The sequence below is a fragment of the Gavialis gangeticus genome, unplaced genomic scaffold (genome assembly GCF_001723915.1).
Source record: "Gavialis gangeticus isolate Ggan-Ray unplaced genomic scaffold, GavGan_comp1, whole genome shotgun sequence".
NCBI classification, from domain to species: Eukaryota; Metazoa; Chordata; order Crocodylia; family Gavialidae; genus Gavialis; species Gavialis gangeticus.
In genome coordinates, this window is record NW_017729025.1 from 9240317 (window position 1) to 9257010 (window position 16694).

General features: G+C 49.4%; 1 protein-coding gene across 2 annotated transcripts in view; it reads right to left on the reverse strand.

Annotated features, from left to right (window-relative positions):
• Positions 1 to 16694, reverse strand: part of PRKCH (protein kinase C eta) — a 211658-nt gene that overhangs the window by 161374 nt on the left and 33590 nt on the right. For both annotated transcript variants that reach the window (XM_019518374.1, XM_019518373.1), the window contains exon 2: positions 14677 to 14740. In XM_019518374.1, the coding sequence (XP_019373919.1) occupies positions 14677 to 14740 (64 nt within the window). The remainder of the gene's footprint in view (positions 1 to 14676; positions 14741 to 16694) is intronic.

Sequence of the window (16694 nt, forward strand, 5' to 3'; positions counted from 1 at the left end):
TGTTTGCCGCTTCCTAGCAGACCGGCTGCACTGTGGCCAGGCAGGGTATCCTTGGCTCCCTGCACTTGTGCTGTGAAGGATGGGGCAAAATCCTCTCACTCTGCCCACTGTGGGGGGCCACCTGCAGAAAAAAAAAAAAAATGATTGGGCCCCTCCGAGCTCAGGCAGCACCTGGCCTGCCAGCCACTTTCCCCCCTGCACCGCTGCTGGCCAGGCTCCTGGCCCGCTGGGCACTGCCTGAGCTCCAAGGGGCCCAACCCCTTTTTTTCCTTTGGAGTTCACCCCCTGTGCCACCCCAGCAGGAGCACAGCCAGTCTGAGCAGCAGCGGGAAGCACCAGGGCTCCTGGGTGCTCCAGGGCTGCTTCTCCTTAATGTCCCTAGGCAGGTGAGGCACGGTGCCTGGCTCTGCTGCACACTGGTGTCTCTGCTCACCCAGAGTCTGGAGGGGCCACTGCATCCTGAGATGCTGAAGGACTTCAACTTAAGTGGAACAGCTGTGGGAAGTGGCCACATGGTAATGGAACAGGAACAAAATTAGGCAGATTGGAGATAATTCTGCCCTGGAGTAGCATAAATTTAAACTGAATAAGGAGTGCTTTAAGCCACTTAAACGTGTTAACATGCAGCTGGTCCAGGGGTTAAGAGCACTAGAAGCCACCTAAAATTACCATGCAACAAGGCCTTAATATCACTGGGGTGGGCCAGTCAGGGATGATCATACTTTGACTAGGGGATGGGACCAGATGTCTTCCTGAGGTCCCTTCCTATGTTTTATGACTTAACCAATAGAAGTTGTAATTAATGCTGGGTAGCATTTAACATGTTCAGGAGCTTTTGGAGATTAGTATGCAAAAGTTTATACAAATGGTCAAGTTATTGCCTCTACCAAAAAGGGGGCTGGAAAGGATTTCAAACTTCAAAACATCATACCTTTGATTTTTGAATGAAAGTTTATGGAGACTAAGATAGTGTATGAGAAACTGCACTACTTCTTGTAGCCATTCCTATGATTATCATGACTACTGCAGCTGCCATGGTGTCTTGGAGCTCCAGACCTAGAGCACCTAATGTGCAAGGTGCTGTACAAAATTAGAACAAAAAGTATGTCCCTATACCATGGCACTTCCAACTGAAGTATAAGACAAGACAGCTACAGACAGACATGGGAGTTCAAGGAAAGAATGAGTCAGTACTGGTCAGCTTAAGAGGCAGTAGTCTCTGAACTATGATAAATAAATATGCTGATGATTCAGGAAAGCAGTGCTCTGCAATCTTCGCAGGTGCATTTTTTTCTTTAAAGAATAATAATAAAGTATTTAAAGAAAAGCAATGAGAGACTGGCTAGGTACTAAGGAACCAACTCTGCTAATGTCTGGTCCCAAACGCATGATGTGCTTAGGGCTCCAGGGTTGCACACTAGGGAGTTTCTGGACACTTTGGAAGTCAGGCCACAGCAGAGCCTACTGCCATGAAATATTCAGGAGCGGGTGCTAAATCTGCACTGGCAATTGGCTTGTCTTTTCAATAGTCTCTTTGTTCTATTTCCTGCCCAGAACTTGAATTTGTCTTTGTCTCTTTCCTCTCCAAAAACTGCCATTAAAAGTACAGTGGGGAGGGAAGGGGGGAGACACTGAATGGAGCTGGGAGACAGAGCTATCATTTTGAGTGGCAATTTAAAAATAGGCAAACTAAAAAGAGTCTGAAGCACTAAAAAGGAAAGTACTTTTTGTCCTGCAGGGTTTGTTTCATGGTGTTAATTAATAAGATTTCACTGAGTTATTTTCAGTAACCTTGGTCAAAATGGAAAGGAATAATCAGCAAGGCAGGTACTGAATGTCTGTCTAGCTGGGCAGCACAATACCGCACTTTGTGTGCAAAGTAGCACAGCAGAGGACTGAGCTAGTTCTGTGCCAACAAGCAGGAATTTCATACTATCCTTTAACCACACACCCAGTGCTCATTCTGGCTTTAATACAGCAAAGCTCTTAAGCACGTGCATAATTACAAGCTCTCGAGTAGTCCCAGTGACCTCTCATTGACTGCTAGGGATGCAACTTAAGTCAATCTGGAGCAATTAATGCGCACCGCGTGTGGGCCTTTTTACTACTTGAAAACTAGTGGTTTGTCCTTTTACAGCTGAAGTCAACGTCCAGTTCGAGAGAGGGAGAAGAGGCAACAGAGGTCTGAATTTCTGCTCCTGACTCTGGACCATAGGGTAACTGCTGAGGGCACTGACACAGACTGAAAAACTATTTGCCTAAGCTGCCCAACCTCTGCAAATTGCTTGAGGGACAGCGTCACGTCTTGTGGACTAAGAAGGAACCTGAGAGATGAGCAACAAAAGCCACATCAAGCAACTGCTATGAGATATGAAGTGCTGGGAGACCCTGCTTGATGGTTTTGAGATGCACAGGAGCAGAGAGGACAGAGCGATGGCAGCATCGTTTCAGGGCAAGACCACAAGGTTGTGGTAATACCCAGGGTGCACCAGGTGGTTTCCCAACACTGAAGAAGGGAGGGGCCCTTGCCCTGGAGATGTCACAGTGTAAGGGCAGGAAGGCAAGAGAGATCCAAAGGAGAGGATATAAAATCTGGGAAATGTCATACAGTTAATTAGACTGACTAAAGACAGCGCTAATGGTTTTAGAAGAGGGGAGGGCAAAATGAGGCCTGTGGGCCGGATGCAGCCCACCAGGCCGTTGTATCTGGTCCACAGGGCCCCTAAAAAATTTAGAAAGTTAATATTTATCTGCCCCTGGCTGCCTGTCATGCAGCCCTCAATGGCTTGCCAAAACTCAGTAAGCGGCCCTCTGCCCAAAATAATTGTCTGCCCCTGTTTTAGAAGGACTTAAGAGTCAAATTAAATTTCTAAGAAAGGCTTAAAATGAAGCCAACCTCTTCTCGAGCTCAGGGTGGCCCCAAGCATGCATGAAGGCAACTGCAATTCCCAGCGATTCAGATGGGTCTTCCACCCACAGGCGAAGAGTTACCGGAAGTGACTATGTGGGGCTCAATTTTTGGAAAGAGATGAGCCCAGCCCTTTTGCAAACCAAGCCCTTTGGAGACCCAAAAAGAGAGGCGTTCCCAATTAGCAGCCACTTCTAAAAATCCAGACATGAATATGAAAACACATATATTTTAGCCCAAGGAATTTAATGAATCGCGAGAAGATAGCAGTTTTTTCCATCACAGTGAACTGTTAGATGCTCCAAGAAACTGTGGCGAGCTGCTCTGCACGCTACATTAGCAGCAGAGGTGGGAACTTGGTCAGCAGCCTCTGCCTCAAGCACATGGCGATCACAGTCTGAGGTAAAGGAGCTATTTATTTCTGAGCTGGTGGGTTTACACAGGAAGTGCAAGCTGCAGGAGGGGTGTTCGTACAAACTAATCACGTACACCAAAACAGCTTTGCAAGGAGATAGAAAGAAGCATGTTCCAGCAGCTTAGTTAAAAAATAGAGACAGGCCACGGCTCAGTTCTTAGTCTCCTTCTTCCTTCCCTCCAATGTACCAGTTTGTCCTTTTAACGTAAATGATGTATATAACCGGACAACAAATGTGTTTCCATGTCTCAATGCAGCAGCGCAGGCTAATGCCAGAGGACAGATGAGCCACTCTTACCAGCACTTGTCTTGGGGGAAGCGTCTAAGAGAAAACAGACAAGGGCTCCTCTGCTCAGTCGGTCTCACTTGTTCGGAGCTTGCTGCAAAAAGCACTTGCCTCCAAGTTGCTACCAATTATTATCACTGGGTTGCTCAATAAAGGAAGTAGGGTCTGAAAATATAGTAGTAATACAAAGGGTGGTATTTTAAAACTTATCTAGCATTGATCTAATTCCCCTCCTCTGAAGGCGAGGGGGGTGGGGGCTGTGTGGTTAATCACTGGACTTCAGTGCAAGTAGCCAGGCCTCTATTAAATATGAAAACATAATAATAATAATCTGACCCACTGACTTGCAAACATGCTAAATATAATTCTTATGTGCCTTACATATCAAAATATTTTAAAGCAAATTTCAACAAGGGAGGCATCATATTTACTTGCACATTTCTTTAAAAATTTAGCCCTTGAAACCTGGAGTCCATGTTTTAAACAAGGAAGCTGATTTCCATGCCGAGAGAGAGAGGTATGGGGACACTGGCATGGCTGCCAGGGTTTGACTCCCTCCTGGCCACATGGGGAGAGGCAGAGTCAGCTGCTCTGCCAAAAGCTGCTGCCAATTTGGCAGAGGCTGAGACAGGGTTAAACTTGTAGGTTTTTGCTGAGCCAGAAGGGGAGGGCAAGTGAGGCAGACAAATATACCTGGCCCTGGTCCATGCTGCCAGCATCAGCCGTGACTCTGGACAATTCTTTTTTATCATTTTGCCTTTCCAAAAACATGAGGCATCTCTCATGTGTAGGGACCTACCCAAATTGAGGTGGCAGATGGGCAATTTCACAGGCCATCTGCAGTGCCATCAGCCATTTTTCTGGGCTTATCATGGTGGCTCCCCCCACCGCTGATTGGCTAAGGGGCACCGGCACCCCTGCCTCTTGCTGCTGATTGGCTGAGAGGGTTGCCTTTCATGTGACCCTGCCCCTTACCAGTGACTGGCAGACAGGGCTGCCCTTCATGAGGCTCCACCCCTCACTGCTGATTGGCAGAGAGGGGTGTGGCTGCACAAAAGGCAGTCCTCCCAGCCAACCAGTGGCAGAGGGAGCAGCTGCCATCTTGGTTCCTTCCCTTTGGCTTTCCCCTCCAACCAGCGGGCTGCCAGGCTGGGCCGAGGCTAGACTGCTTCCTGGGGAGCCAGCATTTTATTTTTAGTCAGGTTTTTTTTTTTTCTGGTGATCCCATGCAAAATCATGGAAACCACCATTTTTCACCATTTCTGTGAAGATCGCAAAATCGTGATTTGAGTAGGTCCCTCCTTATGTGAGTGTGGGGGGGCAGGGGTTGTGCAAAAATGCGGTATAAGGTCTAGTGCAGGGGTGGGCAAAATGCGGCCCACCAGGCCATTCTATCCAGCCTGCGGAGCGCCTAAAAAATTTAGAAAATGAATATATATCTGCCCCTGGCTGCCTGTCATGCGGCCCTCGATGGTTTGCCAAAACTCAGTAAGCGGCCCTCCACCCAAAATAATTGCCTGCTTTGGTCTAGAGTGAAAGGCTAAAAGCGGGACTGTAGACCTAGACTCGCAACATACTTACATCGGTGGCAAACAAAAGAAAAATGCAAATGCCCACATGGCCAGAAACATTTATTATACTAGAGGGGTTTCTAGAAGTGCAAAACAATTTGGGGCCAAGATGAATGCCAGCAAAAATCCACTGACTTCCAAAAGGGTTTGAGCTGCATTAGCACGAGAGAGAGAGATGAATTTGCCTTTACTGCTACCAAGAGGGCTGCCTAAAATAAAAGCAGTCTTGAGTTATCTGTTGCTAATTTGATTGCATGTGACATATAATGAGTTGTTGAGGAGCAAAGGAAGACAAGGTCCTTTGGGTAGATGTGGTATTTTTTATTAGACCAACTAAATAGTTGGGGAAATTGTTGTTTGCAAGGTTTGGGGCACAAACACCCTTCGCTGGGCATATTGAGAGTCTGCTGGTGAATTGTGTGCTCTCCTGGGTAGAACTGCGCACTCCCAGGACAGCACACAATTCACCAGCAGACTCTCAATATGCCTGAAGAAGGGTATTTGTGCAGACCAGCACCTAAGATGTTTTCCACACACACCTTCATGCCAACTCAGATGTAACTCGCTGCAGCAGGATGCTGCTGTCCAGAAGGGATAATTACAGCCCTATCTGCCCAATTAGTAATTAGTGACAAGGAAGATCTAGCTGTGTGTTATGCAAGGGACTAAATACTTGGAGACCATCCCCTGTGCTTGCAAAATGCCACTGAAATGACTGACTCCGCATCATTAATACCATTCATCTGATCGGTTTTGATTTTGAAATCTGATTATAAGGTTTCATCATCTTTGTTATGTCCTTGAAAAAAATTAAAGGCAAAGAAAGGAGGCTGAAGGAAGGCTTTATGAGGACATACCATATTACAGCAGGGCTTCCCTCCTGGACCCTATGGGTTCCCACTTCTCAATGGCTCAGAGCTTTTAGCAGTGACAGAGGGCCATACAGAGAGGGCTTGGAGTTGTTCCTGATCACTTCTGCACTCTCCCTCTGGCATAATAAAAGATGTATATATAATCATTCAGTAGTTGCTCCATGAGTAGAGCAGCCTACAGCATCGTCCTTGACTCTTCCCTGTGTCCAAGACCTTCCACTGGCTTTCCTGAAACACCCTGCTTCTCAACATACCCATTCAAAAAAATGCTGCTAAGATTACCTCCCTGGGATGTGGCCTTTCCTTCTTTTCACCATATAAAATTAGACCTTCTCATTCTCATTTTTAAAGCTCCTCCTAACTTCATGGCCCAACAATGCAACTCGCAGTCATCACTGGCTCCACTTCTCTCAAACACCTTCATGCTGTCCTCTGTTTCCCAATTCAAGTGGAAAGCCTTCCTCAAACTACTGCTTACAGTCACTGCCCTGCCTTCCTATAACCCCCTCCTCCAGACAGGCTCCTCAGGGAGCCATCAACTAAATGAGGGATCAGCCACCTTTCCTCCCTTGGGGCTGGAGCTCGGGACTCAGCTCCCTGCTGCTGGCTGCAAATCTCTGCCCCTTTCCCCCTGCCTCCACCCTGCTCAAGCTGTCTGCAGCAAGAGCAAGCGAAAGCACCCAAGACCTCTGCAATGAGGATAATTGTAGGCACAAGACAGGAGCAGGGGCAGTGCTGCGGAGAGGGTGGGCAGTTCAGAGCAGGTGCAAATCACCTGGGACCACGTCCGACCTTCCCAGGACAGATCCAGCCTGGGGGAGGGGTATAGGTCACTGACCTCTAAATTAAACCATTACCTTCTCACTAGGGATAGTAATGAGAGACAGCCCCGAGCTTCCACAAGTTTCTAATCTGAACGGGGAAGAGGTAAGAGAAAGGAACATTAGTCGCACTTTACCAAGTAAGGAACAGAAGCAGAGAGATTAAGCAACTTGCTAAATGTCACAGAGACTGTCTGTACCCGCGATGAACTCCAGCAGTCCTAATCCTAGACCAGTGCTGTATTACAAGGCCGTTCTTCTTTACTATTCCCTGAACTTGGTGTAAAAGCACCAGTGGAGGAATAAGAACGACAGGGATCACGTCGCTGTCATGAGCAGCTGCGATTCTGCAATGGGCTGAATACTGACACTAACAACTGGGCCTTCTGCAACATCCAGAACGAAGGGCTGGCAAAGCACTCTACTTCATATATGACAGCCCTAATATCATCACACCAGGAAGGAAGCAGTATCTAACTGCCCCGCTGGAAAAAGGGAGGGATCGAGGAGTCAAGTCGTTCAGTCGACCTCACCAAGCAGCTCAGGCTCAGAATCAAGAACAGAAGTCGTGTCTCCCCGTCCTACCTACAGACTTCATAGACATTAGGGCCGGAAGGGACCTCGGAAGATCATCAAGTTAATCGTGCCGTGTTAATCGCGTGAATTAATCTTGTGTGATTATACATTGCTCCGTCCCCTGGTGGCTGAGTACCTCACAATGCAAGGTACTTATCCCATAAGACCCCCGACACAGAAGGCAAAGTGTTGGGGCCATAAGGCTCAGGCTTGTACCCCGGCTGCCTTGCCCTTGGCTTCTGCCTCTACTGGCTCTCTGACGGATCCTGTAAGTACCCAACCCAGCTCACCCGCAGACCCCGAGGCTGGCCTGACTCTTTGTCTCTCTGACCCAGCTCTGGTTTGATCCCCAACCCAGCTGCCTTCTGACCCCGTGCTCTGGATCTCTGACACGGTTCCCCAGACGCATCTCCTGGCTTCCCTACACTTGGACCCTGCACACTGATCTCAGATCTTCATTGCTTCTTCTGACCCTGGGTGACCCCACACCAGGCTGCCCAGCACCTGTCATGACACACGGAGCTCCCCCCGGGGCAGAAGTTTAGCAGCAGGGGAACGGCCGCAGCCTTAATGGCTTCTCCCCTGCTGCTAAATTTCCAGGTCCACGGGAAGCCTTGCAGGTCAGACAAGGTGGCTCTGCCCCAGAGCACAGGGTCCTCCACGACCAGATCTTGGCGTGCGGGATTGGGATGGCCAACAGGCTGACTCTGCACAGGACCCAGCTCACAGACCGATCCCATGCCGCTCATCCTGACCACAGGGCTGGAAGGTTGGCCACCCCTGTTTTAAAATGCAGTTTTAGCCATTTTGCTCCAAGCATCTCAAGCCCAGTCTACAGGGCAAACCTGCTGTCAGATGCAGCGATGCCCCCAAATACACCAGGCAGCCTGGGCTGCTGCCTAAACCAGAAGTAACGCAGCTACAGCCCCACGGTACTGCAGACGGGCTAACTAGCGCGGGGGCAGGTTAACTGGTCCTGCCACTCAGCAGGGCTGAACAGCCTGTTTGAAACACCGTGCAGACCTGTCCTGCTTCTGGTGTAGGAGGTGGTCCACGTGAAGCCTCGCCACCTATGTGAAGATGCTGCTGCTGGGCATGCCCCGGCAGGAAATGAAGCTGAACCCACCCAAATCCTGGAGAAGGTTTTGGGTGTGAGGATATTGCTGTCAAACCTACAAGCAGCAGGCACATGCGCTAGGTCAGCGGCAGCAAATAGGGTGGGGCGGTAAGCTGGTGGGTTCCTCCCAGGGGCTCAGGCAGGCGCAGGCTTTCAGGCTGTTTTTCTTCAGGGCTTTGGTTTTATTTTTGCAAAACAAAACAATGCAATGCAATGCTAATTCCACATTGCAATCGTGCCCTCCCCTCATCTGGGGCCCATTTCCCACAGGATTACACCCTGCAGGCCAGCATCCAACGTAGCAAAGCTCCTCTGCTCCCTTCTCCTTCCTAGCCTGGTCCCTGCAGGATTACAGAGCCCAGGCCATCCTGCAGCTGGGAAGCACCTGGTTAGTCACAGATGGGTCCAATTCCCTAGAAGAGCCCAGCATCCTACAACTTTTGCCTTTTAAACTGTTCAGTCAAGCCCATGCCAAGCTGAGGATAAGCAATAGCTGAGGAAGGCAAAAAGGTGCCTGCATTGCTCCCCTCAAGGCTGGCATCCTTGTTAGCAAAACCTGCATGTAGGTTGACAGAGGAGTAAAATTTGCAAAAGTGCCTGTGCGAGTTTGCAGCCAGCGTTTGAGTCCCACATTCAGATGCGCCTCTGTCTGAAAAGGGGACTTGGATGCTTTGGAACATTTTCCAAGGGCACCCAGGTCGGGGCTGAAGCAGCAGAAACCGACTGAGCGGGAGGACAGAGCTGCCCTGCCACTGAGCCCGTCACTCTTTGAGGTGCAATTTCCCATGGACAGCTGGCAATCAGGAATTTGTCACAAGCTGCACTTATATATAAATAATCCTGGGAAGTGAGGAGATACATTATGAAAATCAAATTTTCCAGGCAAGAGATAAAGGGGAGCGGGTATTGCCAGGGCCCTTGGCACCCCCAGGTAGAAGCCAGGCCGTCACCCTCCCTAAGTGAGGATAGAGGCTGAGGACAAGGGGCTGAAGGAGCTGTCAACTAGGCTTGAGAAAGGCTCTGGGCTCCCTGGACATGCATCCAGGTAGCACGTCTACTAAACAGGCTCACTGCTAGATCCTGCTCCTGGAGGAAGGACGACAGTGGTGCCACCTCACGTCTAATCCTGGGGGTATTTCATCCAGCGCAGCCTGGCACAGGGGCAAAAAATGGAATTGAGCACAACACATAACAAGCTGTAACAGGATCCCACTCCAGGGATGGCCACGATGCCCCTGGTGCCCCCTTCAGCCCTTCTCAACTTTGCTCTTTTTGGGTAATCTCCCCTTCTTCCCCTCATCCGCCACACCGTGATGTAATTTTACCTTTTTTAAAAGGGGGGGCTGCCCCAGGGCTCCCCAACCCTCGTCGCACGCTCGTGAATGCAAGAGTCTGTGCTCATTGCCTTAAGGGCTAACTGCGTGGGCTCCATCCTGCCCAAGGCCTGTGCCCATGCCTTGCTGATGTCATGCGTCTTTCTCAAATCATAGCTGCCCCTATGGGCTCCTGGCTCTGTTCATCCTTACACCAGCCCCTCTCTGAGCTATGGGCACTCTGGTTCCCTCAATCTCCAGGTGTGGTCCTCCTGGCTTTCAGTCCTTCTCCTTAGATCCTGGCCCTGATCCTAAGCCAGCTGAGACCCATGGGCTCTCCAGCCCTGCCAGTCTCCAGCCGTGGCTCTTTCTGAGTCCTGGCCCAGCACCTAGGCCAGTAAGACCTATAAGCACCCTGGCCCTACCTGCTCTCCTGGCCCTCCAGCCCCGTTCTCCCTCTGAGCCCTCCTTACCTCTCCTGAGTCCCTTCCACAAACCACCAGTGTTGCCTTACCCCAGCTCAGATGTTACCCGGGAGCCCTGCTGCCCAGGAGCTCCTCTCTCCTTGGCTCTCAGGGCTAGACTGCCTGCCCAGCTCCATCTCTCGGCTTATATCCCAATAGGCAGTGTAGGCCACGTGACTCCTAACTGCCCCCTGGCACACTTGCAGGCTGCTTCTCAGTCATTGCTAGCAGGAGCACCAGTGCCTCCTGCTACACAAGGTAATAATACTACACATGGCATCAGAAGGCCTGGGGAACAGGAACCTGGATCTAAGTGAATAGGGAGCTTGAAACACTGCTCTGAATCTAGATCTGCTCCAGGCTGCAAACCCTGGTATCAGGAAGAAAAGAACACACAAGATGCAGTGTGTGAAGAAGCAATGACCCAGACTATGAAAAGTAAATGTCAGCCAAGTGTAAATGCTCCCACTGAGAACTGGGATGTGGACTTTCAAACCCACACCCAAGGCTCCAAGCGGGCAGCGTGTTCCACCGGGGTCAGCAACATTTTTGGGCAGAGTGACAAAAACACCTCAACTTTGACTTGTAAGATGTTGGCATGCCAGGGGCAGACGGCAGGGGTTAGCAGCCCTAACCCCTTCCCCACTGTCCATCCAGAGTCAGGTGCATGCACGCCTCCGGGCAGACAGTGGGGGAGCTGTGAGGAGCCCGATCCTTATTGTGGCACTGCAGCCCCAGCCCCTTCCTCGCCGTCCGCCCCGGGGTGCCCAGGCCAAGCAAAATACTTTCGAATGCCACACTGGCATGTATGCTGGGTGTTGCTGACCCCTGACCTAGCAAAAAGGTGCTCAGGACCTGACAGAAGTTCAGCCCAAGAAGCAGAATTGCTGCTGTAAACAGAACGTGATTTACTGTTATCTCGCACATTCGAACCCAGGTCAATTTGTTCATTTAAAAAAAAATATAAAAATCTTTAACTTGAGGTTTAGGCCAAGCAGGGAAAGCTTCTCCCCAAAAGAAGTTCTCAGGAGGAGAGAAGGGTTATAACTGAAACCAGTTTTCCACCTCCAACTGTGGGTACGGACAGACAGAACAACTGAACCGTTTCAAAATGTCAGTGGTGGGGAACCAGTTCACGATTGTTGCAGGACAGGGTGTGGACAGACATAACAATAGAAGGACTGAGCAACAGCTGTAACATGATATAGTAGCTAGAGACTGTCCTGTTGCGTAGTCAAGAATAAAAATATACACTTACAGTAAAGCTGAATATTTTCGAGAAAATATGCATTTCGGTCCAAAATCCCAGCAGCCTCCAACTGCACCTGATAAGTTATTTGTAACAGTGCTAGCACATCTTCATCCCAGTGCTAGAAATGTTTTAAGTCCCAATTCAGCAAAAAATGTAATATGCACATTTGTGTCCATCCCTATACAAAAAGGTATTTAGGAACATGCCTAATTTTTCCTAAAGCTAAAGACCTAGTTGCATACCTCTGACCCATGGCTAGTCTCTTTGAGGGCAACCCTGTGTTGCCAGGCCTCATGTCATCCCATGATTGTTCAGCATTTTTGCTCAGCCCCAGGATACAGCACTGTGTGGTTCAGGGTGCTCACCCACTCTGCCTGCCTAGGCTCAGCACCCACAACTCTTTCCCCCAGGACCTTATCACTTCTGGTTAATAAAGGAGATGTGGCAAACTTCTTAAAATATAAGAGAAACGGGGCGTTACAGTGATAGAAAGGCTAGACACACGTCCATCTTAAAGCTTAGCAGCCCCCTAGAGTCTCAGGAAGGGAGAGGGGGACCGATACACCTGTTCGATATCGGATCGGCACCAATATAAAGAAAATTTACTGTATCGTAAATCAGCTCAATGTGCCCAATAATTTGGCTGATAAATGCCCTGTGCATATGTGCAGCTGCAGCACAGCACGTACGCGGCGAGGAGCACAACCTGGCAGCTTGGAGAGCTGTGTGCAGCTGGGAAGTCTGGTGTGGTGGAAGGGGAGGAGGGAGGCGAGGGGAAGGGAAGGGGCATGGCGGGGCAGATCAAGGCCCCTGTGGCGAGGGAGGGAGTGGGGATGGGGCTGAGGCTGGGGCAGGCACTGCCCAGCCATGCCAGGGTGAGGCACAGGATGGAGCCGTGGCTCATCCGGGGGGTGGGGGGCAGCTCCTGCCTCTGCGCACCCCAGGAGGGCATGGGTGTGTGCCCACGGATCTGCGCAGGGTGGGCTGGGCTGTATTTGCAGGCTGGGGCTGGGGCTGAGGCAGCACCAGGCTCTTTCTCATGCTTGGGAAGGTGGGGGGGTTGGGCCAGGACCACACTTGGGGCAGGTGGTGGCAGTGCTGGAAGGGGGCTACAGGTGGGGAGGCCTACGGCAAATTTTGGGGAGGCTGCAGCACTCCCGTAGCCCCACTCCCAGCGTTGCTACCGCCTACCCCGAGCACAGCCTCACCCCAACAACCACCCAGCCCATAGCTGCAGCCCGCCCTGCCCAGATCCGGGGGCACAAGCCCCCCATGCCCTCCTGGGGTGTGCACAGTGGTGGGAGCTGCCCTCCCCTCCCTGCTCCCCAGATGAGCCACAGCCCCATCCCACGCCTCAACCAGCTGGGCAGTGCCTGCCCCAGCCCCACTCCTCCCTCACCACAGGGGCCTTCATTTGCCCCCTCATGCCCCTTCCCTCCCCCCTCCCCTTCCACCACAACAGACTTACCTGCTGCACACAGCTCTCCAAGCTGCCGGGCTATGTATCGGAAATCAGATCGGTATCAGCCAATACGCCTCCTTAAAAATCAGCTATTGGTATCGGCTTCCAAAATCTCTATCGGCACATCCCTACAGGAAGCTGTAACTTCTTAAGACAGTGGTGGCCAATTTGTTTGGCAGGTGTGCCAAAAATCAGGCCTGCACCCTCCCCAAGTGCCACTCTTATTCCCTTCCCCTGCCTGATCAGCTGCTCTCCTATCTGCTTCCTGCTCTGTGGTCCCTCCCCAATCTGCTGGTCCCATTTCTGATTCCTACTCTATCTGCCACTGCACTGCCTGTCCCCACCCCAGTCTGCCATGTGCCACCCACAGAGGCTGCCCATATCACTTATGTCATATGTGCTGCAGGTTAGCCACCCCTGTCTTATGGCATTCAACCAGGTGTCTGTTTACCCCTTTTCCTCTGAACAGTTCCCTAATAACTGCCCCCAGCCTCTGGACAAAAAGGGTTTTTGACATTCAGCCATTTCAACTGGTCATCTACCAATCAAGCTGGCAAAAAACAATGTTGTCAAAAACAAGTCTTGTAACCTGATGGGCACCTAGAAGTAGCATCTGCCATGCTCATAGTTCCAGCTGTATCCCTTAACGACTCCCAACCTGTTTACCAGGACGTTACCATCTGGAACCACTGTACTGCTTTCCTGCTGGTCTCAAAACAGATCTGCTATTGAACAAGACAGGCACAGAGCAAACAACCCAATAACACACTATCACTGTACAGTAATTATGAATATTATATCTGACATGGTTATGGGCATAATGTATACGAGATCAGCCCCAGGACCTTCACGTATTTATCCTATCAAGATTGCTGGGACTTAAGCACATGCTTATTTAGATACAGCAGTCTAAATGAATACAGATGGGTGGCTGAATTGGGGACTTGGAGCATGCTCAAAAGGTGTTTTATCCTTTCCAGTTGGCCATTCCAGACTTCAATATTTGTTCAGCTCAGTCACCTGTGCTCACATCCATACCTGAGCAGGTTTTTCATTGTTATCACAATGAACAGTGGGACAGTTGAAAACATTACACAAAAGGGGCAGTCATGGGTGTCAATTCATATCAGATGGGAAAGGACAAATAAATATCGTGCTCGTAGATTTATAAATTTCCAGGGCTATGTTGCGAAGCACTTGCAAGCAGAAGGGTATAATTGTGAAATGAGGATGGTGCAGAAGAAATGCGAGTGCCTGACACCCCATGCGCTGTCCTGCAGAAGGTACCCAATTGGAAATTGGAAGTGAATGAAACAATCCAGGTGAAGAATAACCTGGAAGAATAACTATATCAGGCATGAACCACCTCGCTGGGTCCAGAGTTAGAAGGATATAAGACAATATGGACTTCAGAATATGCTATGCAGTTAACAGGAGTCTCTCCAAAAGTACCCTTATCACTTAAAAAATGTTCAGAGCGCAGCAGGAAGCGAGAGTTACAGAAAGAAGACTACTATTCATGATATTTACAGCAGGCTAGTGAGCGACAGCTTCATTTGAGTAAAGAGAGTTTTTTAAAACGTCTTTGGAAAGCCGCCAAAATATTTCCTTTACCTTACCTTCAGTGAAGCTTCCTGTTAGGGTTATTACCACAAACACTTTCCCCTCTGGCTCTAAATCCACCTGAAAGAGATGAAAGAAACAGAGAGATCACAAGGTTGTTCTTCGGGATAAGACGACTTCCTCCACCGGGCTTTTACTTGCTAAAATCATCCAATAGATGCAGCTGCACCGGGAACAGCCCCACCAGGAATCCGTGTGCACTGGCCAGGGCCGGCGGGCAGGAGCATGGCATGGGGTGCCCAGGGTGGGAGTGGGTAGGGGTCAGCCCCATGCAGAGCACAGAGGGCTGCATACAATCAATTGGCAGGCACTTGCCCATGGACAGATCCAAGCAGCTGGTGGGCTGGATCTGGCCCGCGGGCCGTATTTTGCCCACCCCTGCATTAGAGGCTAACTGGTTCAGAAAAGCATGAGTTTTTGTAAGCAACTACCTTTTAGCATCTGACCAAGTAGGTTGCTGCCTATGAAGGAACTGAACCAGTTAGTCTCCAAGGTGTCACCCTGCCCTATATTCTGCCAGACTGCAGACTTATTGCAGTAACCACCTCTTGCCAGCCAGGGTGTGCTGTCATTTAGTGCTGGCTAAAGATTAGCTCTGGAACGCCCCGGTTCAGTCCTTGGTGGGGACCAGGACAAAAGTCAACACACTGCGAGCTGAGCTAGTTTCATATTCTTGGAGCATTTCCTTGAGAGTTCACATCAGTTCATCACCTAATGTACTGCAGAATTCCTGATGAGAATGACTGAACTTCAAGTCAGCCTGTCACACGGGGCCTATAAATAAAAAAGTCCACTACTAATTTTATCCTTGCTGATTTAACAACAAGTTTCACACCACGTGTGTGTTGATAATCCTTGCAAAACAGACATTCTGAAAATAGAGCTCTCCAAAGAAATGACTAACCACAATAATTTCCAGCTGTCGTCGCGCTGGCTTTCATTTGTATCAGAGTGAGAAAAGGTGATTTAAAAAAAATTTTTTTTTTTTTTACAAGCTGCTAAACATCATGATATTTCAACATCACAAAGGACGCACCCAGTTTAAATACCCCTTGCTGTGCAGATGTAGGCGGGACCAGTAGACTGTCTAGGAGAAAAGTAATTTCCCATGGGTTGTTTCAGTGATGTGAAACAAGAGACCCACAGGATGCGAAAACCGGCCAATTCAGCACTTCTGCACCATGTTCTAGCTGCACAATATCAATCTTGCATTTGTTTATGAATATAATCACATAGCACACCTTCCAGCTGCAAAATAATCGACACCCAACTTTCTCTCTAGAGGAAGCAAGAAGGTAACCCCCCTCCCAGAACAACGGGTACAAGGCACGTTGTTTAGAGCCCGGCTGGAAAGCGCATGGTGATGGCCACACTAGAAAAACCTGGACAGAAGAGATGGGATAGTATAGCTGATCCCAAACTGTGGTCTAACAAGAAGGACACTTGCTACTGGTGCCAGCTACTCCTTCTTAAATTCCAGTTCCTAAACCACATGAAAACAAAGTTTAAAAGAGGATCAGCTTCCACATAACAACTGGAGGAGCTGCTCAGGTATTCTGTAGACAGGACAAGAGGTGGTCCATGCAGCCGTGTCTCATGTATTAGTCTCTGCTGTGCTGAGGTACATAACATCCATGTGTACTAATAGTTCCGCTTGGCATGGCCAAGAAACAGTGTCGTGCTTGTTTTATGGATGCTAACTAATAACTGTGGATCAGCCATGAAGAGCCACAAGCAAGTGATATTCAGAAAGTGAAGACAAAACCAGCACTGTTCTTATACATTTTCCAGATTTTGGCAACAATGCTGGGAAATAGCTTTAAATTGTCAGGCATTATTATTGAGCACAAGCAGGTGAATGAGACACAAATGAGGAGTAAACGAGCAAAACATGATGGAAGACAGCATGCAGTTAGTATTAATGTAGCTCAATAGATGTATATGAGGCTTTAAAAAACAAAGAATGATAGGTAGGATGGAAGATGGGAAAACTCGACCCGTTTGGGGATTTTCC